Below are 15606 nucleotides of genomic sequence, written 5' to 3'. Positions count from 1 at the left end.
CTCTTGGCTTGCTCATATGTCTGAAATACTTGTATCCATCAAAGGATAACATCAGCTTAGGCCTAAATTATGTGGGGGTTTTTTTTACCTTGGAAAATCCTGGACCACCAAAGAAGTAATTAAGATCTATTCAATAACTGTAGGGACACGGTGGCTTAGTGGGTAAGATGCTGAGCTTGTCGATTGAAAGGTCGGCAGTTAAATGGTTCGAATCCCTAGTGCCACGTAACAGGGTGAGCTCCCATTACTTGTCCCAGCTTCTGCCAACCTAGCAGTTCGAAAGCACGTAAAAAATGCAAGTAGAAAAATAGAGACCACCTTTGGTGGGAAGGTAACAGTGTTCTGTGTGCCTTTGGTGTTGAGTCATGCTGGCCACATGACCACGGAGACATCTTTGGACAGCGCTGGCTCTTCGGCTTTGAAAAGGAGATGAGCACCGCCCCCTAGAGTCAGGAACGACTAGCACGTACCTTTAGTCAATAACTGTAGAAAGAACTGTGGTAGGAGTATATTATAAACCAGCACAGCAGGGGTGGTATTCATTTACTTTCCCTACCGGTTTGCAAATGTGAGCACGTGTGTGCGCCAGCTTCACTCGCACACACCACTTCCGCACATGCGCATGGCCTTCTGCACATGCGCTTTGCTTGCGTGTGCACCTTCCATGCATGTGCCTGGCCTCAAAAATGTGCCTAAATAGGACAGCATAGAGGCAGGGCGGGTGGGCAGGCCCACCCATGATTTCTGCTACCGGTTCGGGCGAATCGGTCCGAACCGGCTGAATACCATCTCTGTAGCACAGATAATCTTTAAATGTTGAAAAAAAACATAAGCTACCGTAAGATAATTGGAAAGGAATTCAAGTATTTGTGTATTTTGGACGTATGTTTGCACTAGGGAGAAATAACAGAGCAAGGTTTGTTGTGGTAAAGTTGTACAGCGTATAGGGTGCATGATCCCAAGCCCTCAGGATGACACGATGGATCAATTTCTAGAAACCTGATTGGAAAATCGGTCTCAATAGGCAGGCCTCAGCTGAAGAAACCTTCATTCAAGCTTTATTTTATTTCTATTCTTTTTTTTTTTAAAAAAAAGGAGTTGCTCATGAATAGAATTGGAAGACTGGAAAAAAAAAATAGGACGTGGAACCAAATTTGTCCTGCCATTTCCCAATTTTTCCAGTCTTCAAATTCAGTTTGTGGTATTTTCATATCCCCACAGACTTTCGTAGGGCTCTCAATGCATATTTTTCCTGGTACATATTTTTCTTGAGACTTGCATTTTTCCATCATGTATATACTTTATTTGTGAGTGATGCTCTTTAATATGATTCATCGCATACTATTTTCACTAATGTATAACATCTACCTGGGCACTTTTTTCTGACATATTCTTTTTAATTCATAGTTTTAAAAATTCAGAGAAGTGCAATTTTAAAGGATCACTCAGTTGCTCTCTCTCCCCCCCCATCATCCATCCATCCATCTATCTATCTATCTATCTATCTATCTATCTATCTATCTATCTATCTATCTATCTATCTATCTATCTATCTATCTATCTATCTATCTATCATCTATCAATCTCTATCTATCTCTATCTCATTATCTATCTATCTATCTATCTATCTATCTATCTATCTATCTATCTATCTATCATCTATCAATCTATCTCTATCTTATTATTTCTCTCTCTCTCTATCATCTATCATCTATCATCTATCATCTATCTCTATCTATCATTATCTATCTATTTCTCTATTTATCTCTTTTTCTATCATCTATCATCTATCAATCTCTATCTATCTCTATCTCATTATCTATCTATCTATCTATCATCTATCAATCTCTATCTATCTCTATCTCATTATCTATCTATCTATCTATCTATCTATCTATCTATCTATCTATCAATCTCTATCTATCTCTATCTCATTATCTATCTATCTATCTATCTATCTATCTATCTATCTATCTATCTATCATCTATCAATCTATCTCTATCTTATTATTTCTCTCTCTCTCTATCATTTATCATCTATCATCTATCTCTATCTATCATTATCTATCTATCTCTCTATTTATCTCTTTTTCTATCATCTATCATCTATCAATCTCTATCTATCTCTATCTCATTATCTATCTATCTATCTATCATCTATCAATCTCTATCTATCTCTATCTCATTATCTATCTATCTATCTATCTATCTATCTATCTATCTATCTATCATCTATCAATCTATCTCTATCTTATTATGTCTGTCTCTCTCTATCATCTATCAATCTCTATCTCTATATATCATTATCTATCTATCTCTCTATTTATCTCTCTATCTATCATCTATCATCTATCAATCTCTATCTATCTCTATCTCATTATCTATCTATCTATCATCTATCTATCTCTATCTCATTATCCATCCATCCATCCATCCATCCATCATCTATCTGTTTGCTATCCATCTTGCCACGTGGTGACTGTCACTGACTTATGACATTAAATAGTAGCTTCAGAATGCAAATCAGATTATTTTTTCCCAGGGGTGGGCTTCAAAACTTTTAGCAAGGAGTTATTTGCCTGGCTGCTGAGTAGGTGTGGCCATGGTGGGCGTGGCCTGGTCAGCCTCCTCCACCGCAGTGGGTGGGGGGTGCTTTTGCCCTCCCTGGGCTCTGGAGGCCCTTTGAAGGCCAGAAACAGGCCTTCAAGGAGGGTGAAAATGGCCTCCCCAGGCTCCGGAGGCCCTTTGGAGGCCAGAAACAGGCCCATTTCTGGCCTTTCTGAAATTCTTGTAGGCCTGTTTTTTGCCCTCCCCAAGTTTCCGTGCATGCCCTGCACTTACCTGCATCCAAAACAGGCTGCGTGGAGACTCTTGGGAGGTGCGGGGCAGGAGTCTCCGAATTGCACAGACTCTTAGCTAGAGGTTGTCCCGAACCCCTGCGAACCCCCAGCAGCCCATTCCTGTTTTTTCCCCCTTTTCTACCCACAAAAACCTTCCCATTAAGCTCCTATTAAATCATGGAACAGGGCCGAGAAGATCCTTGGTAGGGACATCAGGGTAAGCCTGTCTGTTGCCGATTAGGGATTAATAGAAATATCAATTAATTCCAAAGGGATAGTTAGCAGCCTTCAAGCTCTTAATAAGCAGTACTGTTGTGCCTCGTCTGCTTTCCCTGCAGCCGGGGCCTTCTTATCTGCTTCCGAACGCTGAGGAATGTCTTAGCATGCCTCCCGGCCCCAGCCCTGGCTCCATGCCCAGACAGGCTGAGGAAGAAGAAGCGCCTCCAGCCCCCAGCCCTGGCTCCATGCCCAGGCAAACGGAGCAACTAGACCCCTCCCCCTCCCCCACAGCATGTGAGCCTGAGGAAGGTCAATTACCAACAGCTGCAGACTGGAGTGACCCTCGCTTCAGGAGAATTGATAAGTGGCGTCAACAGAAGGAAGGGAGGGGCAGGCCTGGATAAGTGCTGAGTCATGGAGCCTCACCCCAATGGCCTATATAAAGGATCTGCTTTCTGGCATTCTCTGAGTCAGGCAAAGTCTACCTTATCTTGCTGAAATCACTTTCTGGTCTCCTGCCTGCCTTGAGAACTTTGCTAGGACTTTGGCAGAGCTGCAGAGGCACGCCTGATTCGGATTTCCCTGACCCGGCCGTCAGCGGAGGAGTGGGGCATGACAAGTACAGCTTTATGAATAGTTTAGAGGCCCTTCATCTGATCTGAGGATTCTCCTTAAATCACCAAGTTCCATCTTCCTGAAACTTTGGCACGGCCATTTCTAGGTCTTCTGGTTTGTGAGGTGCTGGGTGTCCTCTGAGCTTGGCAGTTTTCTTGCAGGTGTTTCATTACCCAACTAGATAGCATGATCAGTGCTGGTTGGGAGTGGTGTTTGCTTCCATTTTACATATTGGTGGCTTGCCTTGTCAGTGTTGGTGGGAGAGGTCTTGGTTGTTTGTTGATTGGGCTCTTGTTTACTGCTAGCTTGTTTGCCTGAGTTGGTGGTTCCTTGATTGGGATAGTGATGACTTCTTGGTTGTTGGTCTAATGTTAATCTTCGTGGTTTATTCATGCATGCCCAGAAGATATTTCTGCTGGGTCTGCTGCCAAATGGAATGTCTTATGCCACCTTGAATAAGTCTACTCATCAGAATAATAAATCCTTAGAGTGGGTCTCTTCTCTTTGAATTATCCAAGCCTAAGAATCAAAGTAATAAGTCAGTGGTGAAATCCACATTTTTTTTACTACCGGTTCTGTAGGCGTGGCTTGGTGGGCATGGGTGTGGCTTGGTGGGCATGGCTTATGGGTGTGGCAGGGGAAGGATACTGCAAAATCTCCATTCCCACCTCACTCCAGGGGAAGGATACTGCAAAATCCCAATTCCCTCCCTACTCCCGGAGGGAGGATATTGCAAAATCTCCATTCCCACTCCACTCTGAGGCCAGCCAGAGGTGGAATTTGCCAGTTCCCTGAACTACTCAAAATTTCCACTACGGGTTCTCTGAACTGCTCAAAATTTCTGCTACAGGTTCTCCAGAACCTGTCAGAACCTGCTGGATTTCACCCTGTAATAAGTCCTTAGAGGGGGGTCTCTTCTCTTTGAATTATCCATTCGTTTCAATGGAAGGTACCCAAAGGATGGTATCTGTCAGTGTTTTGTCACTGAAATTCTTCTATTTAGTTCCCTGATTTCTATCATTGTCTGACAGAGAAAGCCATGGTTGGTGAGAAACTCCTTGGGCGTTTTGAAGAGCTGATCAAGAGTGGTGGCTTTGTCCTCCACTTGGACAACAAGCAATTCCAAGCAGACACTTCCATCCGCCTTCCTGGAAGAGGAAATTCTGGCGTGTCTTCCTTGGGGTGCAATAATGGTTTCCAGAAAGTCTTAACTAGTGGAGAAGTGATACCAAATTCTCAAGGATGTGGTATGTATCAATGTAGGATAAGGAGTGGCAGAACCTGGCCGGCGAGAGAGAGTTAAAAGAGGGATTAGCCTAGAATTCCCTACATAGCCACAAGTGAACAGAGTCCAACCTCCCTTGAATTCCATTGAGCCTTATATAATTCTAAGCAGGTGCTAACCTAGTTAGTTGGGAAGATTCCTGCGCATAGGCTGTTTAGCAATAAATCAGTTTAATTAGACTTTTGCATATTGGCCTGGTCCTTTGAGCCTAACAATCATTTGGCTAGTGACGCTTGCTTTTAATTTGTTATTTGGAAAGAGAAAGGTTTTGGTTTTCACTTAGCTTTACCAAAAGTCTCCCTTAAGACAAGAACAAATTATTTTATTGGTTTTTATTTTATTAAACAAATTTATATAGCTGCCCAACTCACACATAGGTGACCCCAGATGGCTTATAAATAGAGAAAGAATCTTCATTTAGATAGCTGTAAAAGGCTAAGCAAATATAAAGTGTCTACAATGTCTAAGGGCCTCTAGTGGCTCAACAGACTAATGCAGTCTGTTATTAACACAGCTGCTTGCAATTACTGCAGGTTCTAGTCCCACCAGGCCCAAGGTTGACTCAGCCTTCCATCCTTTATAAGGTAGGTAAAATGAGGACCCAGATTGTTGGGGGCAATAAGTTGACTTTGTATATAAATATGCAAATAGGATGAAGACTACTGCTAACATAGTGTAAGCCGCCCTGAGTCTTTGGAGAAGGGCGGGATATAAATGCAAATAAAAATAAAAATAAAAAAATACCGTAGTACGAACCATTTTTATTGGGTGAAGAGATAAGTCTATTTCAGATTTTTGCTGAAAAACACAATATATACTTGTTTCACGGAACAATTTAAGAGAATATAATGGGTTGAAATGATTTATCCCCACTCTATACCTATATCACTATTAATAACACATTTAGTTAATCTTTGACATGGAAAAAAATCTGGTTAATTGTGCTAGCTGGCAGAAATGGAAACCTTACTTTTAAGTATTTTGAACTAGAGAGAATTTGAAGTAACAACTTAGTTTCTCCGTTTGGATAAATATCTGTGCATATCTCTTCTCTTTCTCTCTGTTTTTCTGGAAATAGTAACTTTATTACAGTCACAGACCAGCATTAGAAATAAGAAGCATTCAAAAAAAATAAAAAAAATAAAATACAAGATAATATTTAATGATCCAAGTAGTGGTGGATTGTCAGTGGGCAGTCAAAGTCTGCCTAATTTTGCAGGCGGTATAACAAAATTTAGCTATATTCAAGGAGATTACATTGGACTGATCCAATAACAGCAACTGAACATTAAAAAAAGATCTGCGTTTTCCAGATATTTTATTAGGTGAGGTGTTATGAGATGGGTCCATGAGTCCTTTTAGACCATGGGTGTCAAACTCAAGGCCCACAGGTTAGATCTGGCTCACAAGGAGCTTAGATCTGGTCAGTGGTAGGATTCAAGTAATTTAACAACCGGTTCTCTGCCCTAATGATTCCTTCCAACAACCAGTTCACCAAATTGCTCAGTAAGTTAACAACCGGTTCTCCCGAAGTGGTGCGAACTGGCTGAATCCCACCACTGGATCTGGTCCATGGGGCCACCCTGTAAACAGTGAAGGACCAGCCCTCCCGAGTTCCATTTTCACTGGCAGAGGGTTGCAGGAGACCATTGCAGCCAAAAATGGCGCTCTGGAGCCCGTTTTCTCTGGCAGAGCATTCGGGCCACCACAGGCACTCCTGACACAAGTGACGTTGAGCTGGCCACGCCCGCCCTGGCCATGCCCCCAGACACCCCCCCCCGAAGTCAAAGTCAACCCTGATGTGGCCCTCAATGAAATCAAGTTTGACATCCCTGTTTTAGAAGGTGCAGTATAGTAAGATGTGACCTGTAGATTTGATAGCCTCTTGTCCACAAAGGTATAGTCTCAACCAGTGGTGAAATCCAATTTTTTTTACTACCAGTTCTGTGGGTGTGGCTTGGTGGGCGTGGTGAGGCTTGGTGAGCATAGCTTGGTGGGCATGGCAGGGGAAGGATTCAGAAAATGCCCATTCCTTCCCCACTCCCGGGGGAAGGATATTGCAAAATCTCCATTCCCACCCCACTCTGGGGCCAGCCAGAGGTGGTATTTGCCGGTTCTCCAAACTGCTCGAAATTTCCACTACCAGTTCACCAGAACCTGTCAGAACCTGCTGGATTTCACCCCTGGTCTCAGCTCATATAGAATTTTTTAATATCGACCCTTCAAGACTGCTGTGGGAAGTACATTGCAGCATATTAAAATTAACTCCTCCTTACTGCTTTGAAAAGAGGATGATTTATTATTCCATAGAACAGCAATGGCGGAAAAGGTCGCTTGGAAATGCCTTGCACATGCACGCACGCTATTTGGGGCCGCGCTCTGGAAAAGCCAAACTTTTGGGTTCCAGCGCACTTGTGCACCTGATGATCAGCTGGCCGGCGTGCATGCGCAGTTCAGTTTTCAGCACTGCCGCATGCATGAAGGGATTGTGCTCTAGAAAAACTGAACTTCTGAGTTCTGGTAGGCATGTGTGCTAGTTGGCGTCATGCTCTGGAAAAGCTGAACTTCCGGGTTCTAGCGCATTTGCACGCCCGACAATCAGCTGGCTGGGACGCATGCACAGGCCAGTTTTCAGCACTGCCGCAAGCGCGAAGGACAGCTGATCGTCGTGTGCGCATGCGAGCCAGAAACCCTGAAGTCAAACAGGCAAGACTGCGCGTGCCAGGGCAACATGGCTTTGTGTGCCACTTTGGGCACACGTGCCATCGGTTCGCCATCACGGCAATGGAATAATAAACCTTTTTCTCCATCTGCAGCTGTCTGTCCTCCAGGTTCCTCCTATCAGAACGAGAGGTGCGTTCCGTGCCCTTCTGGATTCTATCAAGACCAAGCAGGAAGTGACTTCTGTGCAAAATGTCCTCTTGGGACACTGACCATCTCTCCTGGAGCTTTCAGAGCCAATCACTGTAAGAGTCTTGGAAAAATGCATGATGCGTTTTCTGTTTGATGTTTATTTATTTATTTTTATTTATTTATTATTTAGATTTTTATACCGCCCTTCTCCTGAAGGACTCAGGGCGGTGTACAGCCAGATTTAAAACAAAAACAATATACAGATTAAAACAACAATTAAAATAACATATTATATTAGTGGCCGAAAGATTTAAAACCGTCAAATTTGACCCATGGTTAAAATACCCCAATTAAAATTATTAAAATTCAAGAAATTTAAAAATTAAGCCAGTCCCGCTTGGATAAACAAATGCGTTTTCAACTCACGGCGAAAGGTCCGAAGGTCAGGTAGTTGACGCAAACCAGCGGGAAGTTCATTCCAGAGGGTGGGTGCTCCAACAGAGAAGGCCCTTCCCCTGGGGGCCGTCAGCCGACATTGCTTGGCGGACGGCACCCTGAGAAGACCCTCTCTGTGTGAGCGTACGGGTCGGTGGGAGGCATGAGGTAACAGCAGGCGGTCCCGTAAGTACCTGGGCCCTAAGCCATGGAGCGCTTTGAAGGTGGTGACCAACACCTTGAAGCGCACCCGAAAGACCACAAGTAGCCAGTGCAGACTGCGCAGGAGCGGTGTTACACGTGGCTCCCTCAATCACCCACGCAGCTGCATTCTGGACTAACTGAAGCCTCCGAGTGCACTTCAGGGGTAGCCCCATGTAGAGAGCATTGCAATAATCCAGACGGGAATGTTGAAGATGTTGTTCTGGGTGCTCCCCCAGAACTGGAGGTTTTCAGAAAAAAGACTGGGTGATCATTTCTCCAGATGATCCAGATTTGTCTCCCGCTCGAGCAGGGAGTTGGACGAGGAGACCTCCAAGGTCCCTTTCCAACCCTATTATTTTATGTTCTATAAACCGGTTTCCAGTAGTTTAACAAAGTAAAGAAAGGTTATCCTTATCCAATCATGCAGTTTCATACATTGCCCTAAACCAGTGATGGTGAACCTTTTAGACACTGAGTGCCCAAACTGCACGTGCACGCATGCCCAAATGAAAAGGTGCGTGTGCAAAGATGCATAGGTGCAGACATGTGTGAATGCATGCGTGCACAGATGTATGCAAACGTGCTCATGCGCAGACATGCAGGCATGCGCAGCAGAGACCCAGAGACCAGCTGACTGGCGGGAGGCGGGGCATCCCAACACCAGCAGCATGGCAGGAGGTAGGATCTTTTTTCTTTTGCGAGCTTCTGTTTCGTTGTTTGCAGGGAAACAGAAGCTCATGAAAGAAAGAAACACCATATTGTGCCTCGGCCGCTTTCCCCGCAGCCGGGCCCGTCTTATCTGCTTCCGAACGCTGAGGAATGTCCTAGCATGCCTCCCGGCCCCAGCCCTGGCTCCATGCCCAGACAGGCCGAAGAGGAAGAAGCGCCTCCAGCCCCCAGCCCTGGCTCCATGCCCAGGCAAACGGAGCAACTAGACCCCTCCCCCTCCCCCACAGCATGTGAGTCTGAGGAAGGTCAATTACCAACAGCTGCAGACTGGAGTGACCCTCGCTTCAGGAGAATTGATAAGCGGTGTCAACAGAAGGAAGGGAGGGGCAGGCCAGGATAAGTGCTGAGTCATGGAGCCTCACCCCATGGCCTATATAAAGGATCTGCTTTGTGGCATTCTCTGAGTCAGGCAAAGTCTACCTTATCTTGCTGAAGTCACTTTCTGGTCTCCTGCCTGCCTTGAGAACTTTGCTAGGACTTTGGCAGAGCTGCAGAAGCACGCCTGATTCGGATTTCCCTGACCCAGCCGTCAGCAGAGGAGTGGGACACGACACACCACGGAGATCTGACCTTAGGCGATGGCGCGCATGCCAGCAGAGAGGGCTCTGCATGCCACTTCTGGCATGCGTGCCATAGGTTCGCCATCCCGGCCCTAAAATAAGGACTGATCATTGGATAAATCACAATTATCTAGGTTGGTTAAGTGAACTATAGTTATCTGAGTTCTTATGTAACACTGTCGTAAGTCCTGGTTTAAGAAGCAGAATGGGTGGGCTTACACAACACACTGAAGCAAAGCAAGCAATGTTATAGGTTATAATATGGTCTCCTACACAATGTTCATACCATCTGTTTTGGATATGGCTGGGTCAACAAATAACGGAAGAGCAAGATGGTAGAATTCTGGGTTTGCATTGCTTCCCTTAATTAAGGCCTGTTGAATAAGATACAATAGTTTCAACGTAATATTTGCACATTATGCTAAGCCAAAGCTAAACAGCCACCTTATAGTTTTGTACAGAATTCACACCTAGCCCAGTGAAGGAAACATTCATTGAAAAATAGGCGACAGAAACTTCAACTTAAGATCTGATTCATTCAGAAAGGTCCTTGACTGGAGGATCACAAACAAATGGAATTCTGGAGTCCTTAATGGTCTCTGAAAGTGGTTGTTTTCTTGCAGTCGTTTCATTACCAAACTAGGTAATATCATCAGTAGCACTCATGATGTTACCTAGTTTGGTAATGAAATGTCTGCAAGCAATCAACCAAGCTCAGCGAGCACCAGTGGTGGGTTTCAACGCGTGTTACCACCGGTTTGCTTTGTGCATGTGCTTTGCGCACGCATGCTCGCTTTACAAGCACGCACGCCAAACTTGCGCTTCGTGCAAGCGCATTGAATTTCAGAGCAGCTGAGGCACGGCAATCCGCTCTGCCACTCCTATCAACTGGGCTAAAAATGAATGAATATAGGTAGGTATAGCGCAGGGGCGGGCGGGAGGGCCCGACTAACAGTCGGAGCAAACCGGTTCGCTCTCACCTCACCATCGCCCGAACCGGTGAGAACCAGTAGCAACCCACCACTGGTGAACACCAATGAGTCCACTATTCAACCCTGAGCGGCAAATATTCTCTTCTATCGAATGGAATTCTTTCCCACCAATTTTTTTTTTTTTGATTCTGTGCCCATCCCAGGTATGACTGATTGCCAGAGGAATGAGCAAGCTGAGAGGTGTGATGAAAATGGCCAGTATAGACTTTCTTACCAAGATCCTTCCACCCGAAAGTCATTTTGTGTTGACAGCACTGGAAAGAGATTAGACTGGACAGAGGCAGGTGGTCCTTTGACGGATTCGCAGTGTTCGGGTGAGTAGACATAGAAGTTCTCCCTGGACCTAGAACTTCGATGTAACCCAATGGTGCTTCTCCAGAAGGCAACTGGACTTTTTTTTTTTTCATTCAAAAATGAAAAAATGTTTTCAAGGAAAAAACCTAGACACCCAGTTGCCTTGTGGAGAAGCACCTTTGGGACAACCACAGATCTGGATCAGGGGGTCTCCAACACTTGTGGACATTGCTGGCTGAGGAATTCTGGGAGTTGAAGTCCACAAGTCTTCAAGTTGCCAAGGTTGGAGACCCCTGATGTAGATGATTGAGATTCTCCATAGACAACTTCAACAAAAGTGCATCCATGTGTCTCAAGATAAACTTCTTTTGTTTTCCTTCTTCCCTTCCTCCCTTTCTTTCTTTCTAAGACTTGGAACGCTGAGTACTCCTTTTGGGCCCAGCTGCAACAGGCCTTAATTGTTTTAGCAAGAAATAATTGGACGTTGTTTCATCTTCTCTCCGTAATCCTTGGGGATGAAATTGGCACTTGTGGTCCCTTAAACTGATCCCGAATTCAACCCCTTGGCATTTATTTCAGAGAAGTTGTAAGAGGAGACACATTCCTTGGGGTGGGCTGGCTGGTGTGCAGGTTACACGACTCTACTTGAGGTGCCTTATTCATTAAGGTATCATGTATCCCAGGGAAAAGGTAAACCTGTTTTCAAAATAATAGCGGTTACCATAATAACAGCCTTCACTTGTTAATAATAGTAATCCTAATTAGCATCTCCAGCTGTAGTTTTTATCCTTAATTGACCTTCTAGGGGTGTGGAGGTTTAGGGTAGTAAACCTTTTGCTTCTGGTTTGCATCACTTGAAGTCCTCCATATGTTATTCTGTGTGTGTGTATGTGTGTGTGTTTGTGCGTGTAAATGTGAGTGTAAGGGAAGGTAAACAAGGACAGCATTTCTATTTGTCTATTTTTCCCCAAGCAGAAGGAATTTGTAGCCTTGTATCTCGAAGAGCTGACATCAATCTTGCAAGACTGAAAAAGAAATTTCATGGAAATGGGAGAAGCCAGGGATCCTTTATCAAGAATTCTGCTAGATCAGAAAGTGGCTGAGGAACTCTGGGAGTTGAAGTCCACAAGTCTTAAAGAGCCAAGTTTGCAGACCCCTGACCTAGACTCACTTAGGCATAAAAGGCATACTTAAACAAATCTATTTTATTAGAACAGCTGGGAATTACTTCATTCCCAGCTTAGTCCAAATTAATTCCAAAATAAGTCCTTCAGACAAAAACCTTTGGCCTTATCACAAACCGTTATCTACTTTGGCACCCTGTCAAAGGCTTTTCTTGGCAAAGCCCCATGAAGTTCAGAAACAAGAGACACAGACTCAAAACAGATGTAGCAATGTTGCTTTCCTACAAAGAGCCCAAGAGCTATTGCTGCTCTTTTAAACCTTATGGGAGGGGCCAATCATCTCCTGGCCTTACTCCCGAGTCATCTTTTTTGCTTTAGCTGCTCTTGCCTTCTGGCAGCTCTTTGCATGCAAGCACTAGGAACAGGCGCCTCCTGTTCCTCTGCCTCTCTGCTGTCCGCCTCTAGAGGCTCTGGAGTCTGCGCATCGCTCCCAGATGGCCCTGGCCCCATCTCTGCCTCCAATGCAGAGCCCTCGTCCGGGCCTTCCCCTAACTCCAGGACTCCAGGACTGGCCCATTGTCCTCCCCAGCCTCCTCACTGTACGACTCCGCTGCTAGCTCCGCGGGCTGCTGGCGGACCACAAAAACACACTTCCCATTGGAATGCATTACAATGGCTCTTTCTTCTTGGAAATAAAATTCTAAGACATTCTCATTCATCCAAATGAATGAAAACTTGGTAAGGAAAAAAATGGAAAGCTAGGCTCTCTGCCAACCCTTAGTTTTATCAGGATATTCTTCCGAATCTACTTCATCCCAACCCTCTGTTTCATTTCAGTCCTCAGACGTTTTGAGAAGGTTCCTGCTTCCAATCTTATCTTCACCATGGAAGAATTGGAATCAGTTGGGACTAAAACCCTCCAAGGAACGTCTATGGACACCCTTCAGCAATGCATTGCAGGTCAGAATGTTTCCAATGCTTTCTTTTTCCAGACCTAAAAATCTTCTTAGCAAGGTAGACTGGAAACACAGTCATTTGAGTTCAAAACCAGACAAGTTAAAAGCTACTGTATCAGTGGTTGTGAGGTCCTTGGGGCTCCCTGAGCAGGGTCGTTTTCTTGCAGACGTTTCATTACCTTGCTAGGTAACCTCATCAGTTCTACAAAAAAGTGGAGTTTGCTCTCAGAGAGCATCAAGGTGTCAGGCCTGGAAGCCATCTTTTTCGTTGGGCCCCTTCAGGCCTGCCACATTCAGTACTGTGAAAAACTGGGAGGGGGGATTGTATGGAGCCAGGGTGATATGTAGTCATAATAACATTCCTTTCTCAGAGAGTCAAGGATATCTTGCCCTACACCTGGAGGGCTGGAATTGCGAGGCACCTCCAGTTGGGACGGTACTTGGATTGGGCCATGTGGTAGACATGTGGGTGCAGGGGAAGGGACTTCAAATTTCCTTTGGCTATGGAAAACCTGGAAGCTTTCAGATTCAGGTTTTCCCAGATGTGCCAATATGACATCTCTAATAAAATGGAACTTTGAGGAACTTCAAGCCTCAGAGTTTCCTTTCGTTGGGGGTGTTACTTGGGACCCTGATATTAACCCGAATCTGACATAAGGACTTCACAGTTCAACCCTGAGTTACAAATCTTCTTTTCTATTGCTATCAGCAGTTGCTATTCATGGCAGCTATGTATTTCCTTCAATGAATGAAGGGAAATATATGTATCCCAGGATAATGTTGAAGGATCAAATCTGGGTCGTTCACCGAGACTAGAAAGTTTGTCTTCCGAGCTTTCGGATCATTCTGGAGCCTATCCTCAGGAAGCGTCTCTCTAGCAGAATGTTATTTCCTTCAATATTTATGATATACCCTCAATTGATACCTGTCCTATGTCGTGAAGGCTCAAGATACAAAGTCAAATGCTGTCCCATTGAACAGAGGACCTTATCTAAAAGAAGACCAGTGTATCTACCGCTGGTTGCATTCGTTGCTCAAGCAAAGGCAGTGGTATTGATTCCAGAGCTCATGCGACACGTCTTTTGATGTTTACAGAGTGTGAGAAGGATGAGTCCTGTGGATTTGTCACCACGTCAGCTGTGGGTCCAGAAACGTTGTGTGAGCTGTACAGTGCTCAGGACAGCAATTATAACTGCTCTACTTCTGGACTGGTAACTACGTACATCTGTTTTATGATGAAAAGATCAGTGGTGGAATTCAAATTTTTTTTACTACCGGTTCTATGGGTGTGGCTTGGTGGGTGTGGCTTGGTGGGCATGGCAGGGGAAGGATACTGCAAAATCTCCATTCCCTCCCCACTCCTGGGGGAAGGATATTGCAAAATCTCCATTCCCACCCCACTTTGGGGCCAGCCAGAGGTGGTATTTGCCGGTTCTCCAAACGACTCAAAATTTCCGCTACCGGTTCTCTAGAACCTATCAGAACCTTCTGAATAGCACCCCTGGATAAGATAGGGAGCTAAAAGTGATACCTTCTCCCTTTATAAGTATGCTTTGAGATCCATCAAATGGGGCTCCATTAAGAGCTTGAAAGCTGAAAAACGTGGTAGCATTAATTAATTTATTTATAATTTAATTTCTATACCGCCCTTCTCCCGAAGGACTCAGGGCGGTTTACAGCCATAATTAAAACACAGAATATAAATAGCAAATTTAAAAAGGAATTAAAAACAAATATTTAGTAGGCCAAATTAACTAAAACGGTCAAAGACCGACATAAAACCCCTTTAAAATTACAGTTAAAATACACTTAGGCTAGTCCCGCACGATGCAATAATAAAGTCTTCAGTTCACGTTTGAAAGTCCGGAGGTCCGGAGGTCGGAGAGTTGGCGTAACCCCGGTATTTTAAGAAGGTATTTTAAGATCAAGGACTTAATTTTAACCCTGCCATGGGAGTGGATTTGATTTTGTGTACATTACAAGTATCATCTTTTAACGACCCCCATATCCCTTGTGGAGTGGAGTCTGGGCAACTGAATGGAGCTAAGTGTTTACTGGCTGGATGCCCTTCCTGTCGCCAATGCAGAGTTTTGTTCAGCAGATATATTCTCATTGTGCCCAGAGAGTGAAATATCTGCCTCTACCTGGGATCGAACTCATGGCCTCCTGATTGTGAGATGAGAGCTTTTTTGTTTGTTTGTTTGTTTGTTTACATTTATATCCCGCCCTTCTCCGAAGACTCAGGGAGGCTTACAATGTGTAAGGCAATAGTCTCATTCTATTTGTATATTTACAAAGTCAACTTATTGCCCCCCCCCCACAACAATCTGGGTCTTCATTTTACCTACCTTATAAAGGATGGAAGGCTGAGTCAACCTTGGACCTGGTGGGACTAGAACCTGCAGTAATTGCAGGCAGCTGTGTTTTAATAACAGGCTTCTTACAGCCTGAGCCACCACAGCCCTAGCTTCACCTCTAGGCCACTGCGCCACTCATGTAC

At 44.6% G+C, this 15606-nt stretch overlaps 1 protein-coding gene across 1 annotated transcript in view; it reads left to right on the top strand.

Annotated features, from left to right (window-relative positions):
- TG (thyroglobulin) overlaps window positions 1-15606 on the top strand; it is a 201823-nt gene that overhangs the window by 55903 nt on the left and 130314 nt on the right. The window contains exons 16-20 of the mRNA XM_058175193.1: window positions 4706-4921; window positions 7776-7925; window positions 10876-11046; window positions 12988-13110; window positions 14202-14317. Coding sequence (XP_058031176.1) covers window positions 4706-4921; window positions 7776-7925; window positions 10876-11046; window positions 12988-13110; window positions 14202-14317 — 776 coding nt within the window. The remainder of the gene's footprint in view (window positions 1-4705; window positions 4922-7775; window positions 7926-10875; window positions 11047-12987; window positions 13111-14201; window positions 14318-15606) is intronic.

This window comes from Ahaetulla prasina, chromosome 3 (genome assembly GCF_028640845.1).
Source record: "Ahaetulla prasina isolate Xishuangbanna chromosome 3, ASM2864084v1, whole genome shotgun sequence".
NCBI lineage: Eukaryota > Metazoa > Chordata > Lepidosauria > Squamata > Colubridae > Ahaetulla > Ahaetulla prasina.
The sequence above is the reverse complement of the archived record's forward strand: the minus strand, read 5'-3'. Positions and strand labels throughout refer to the sequence as shown.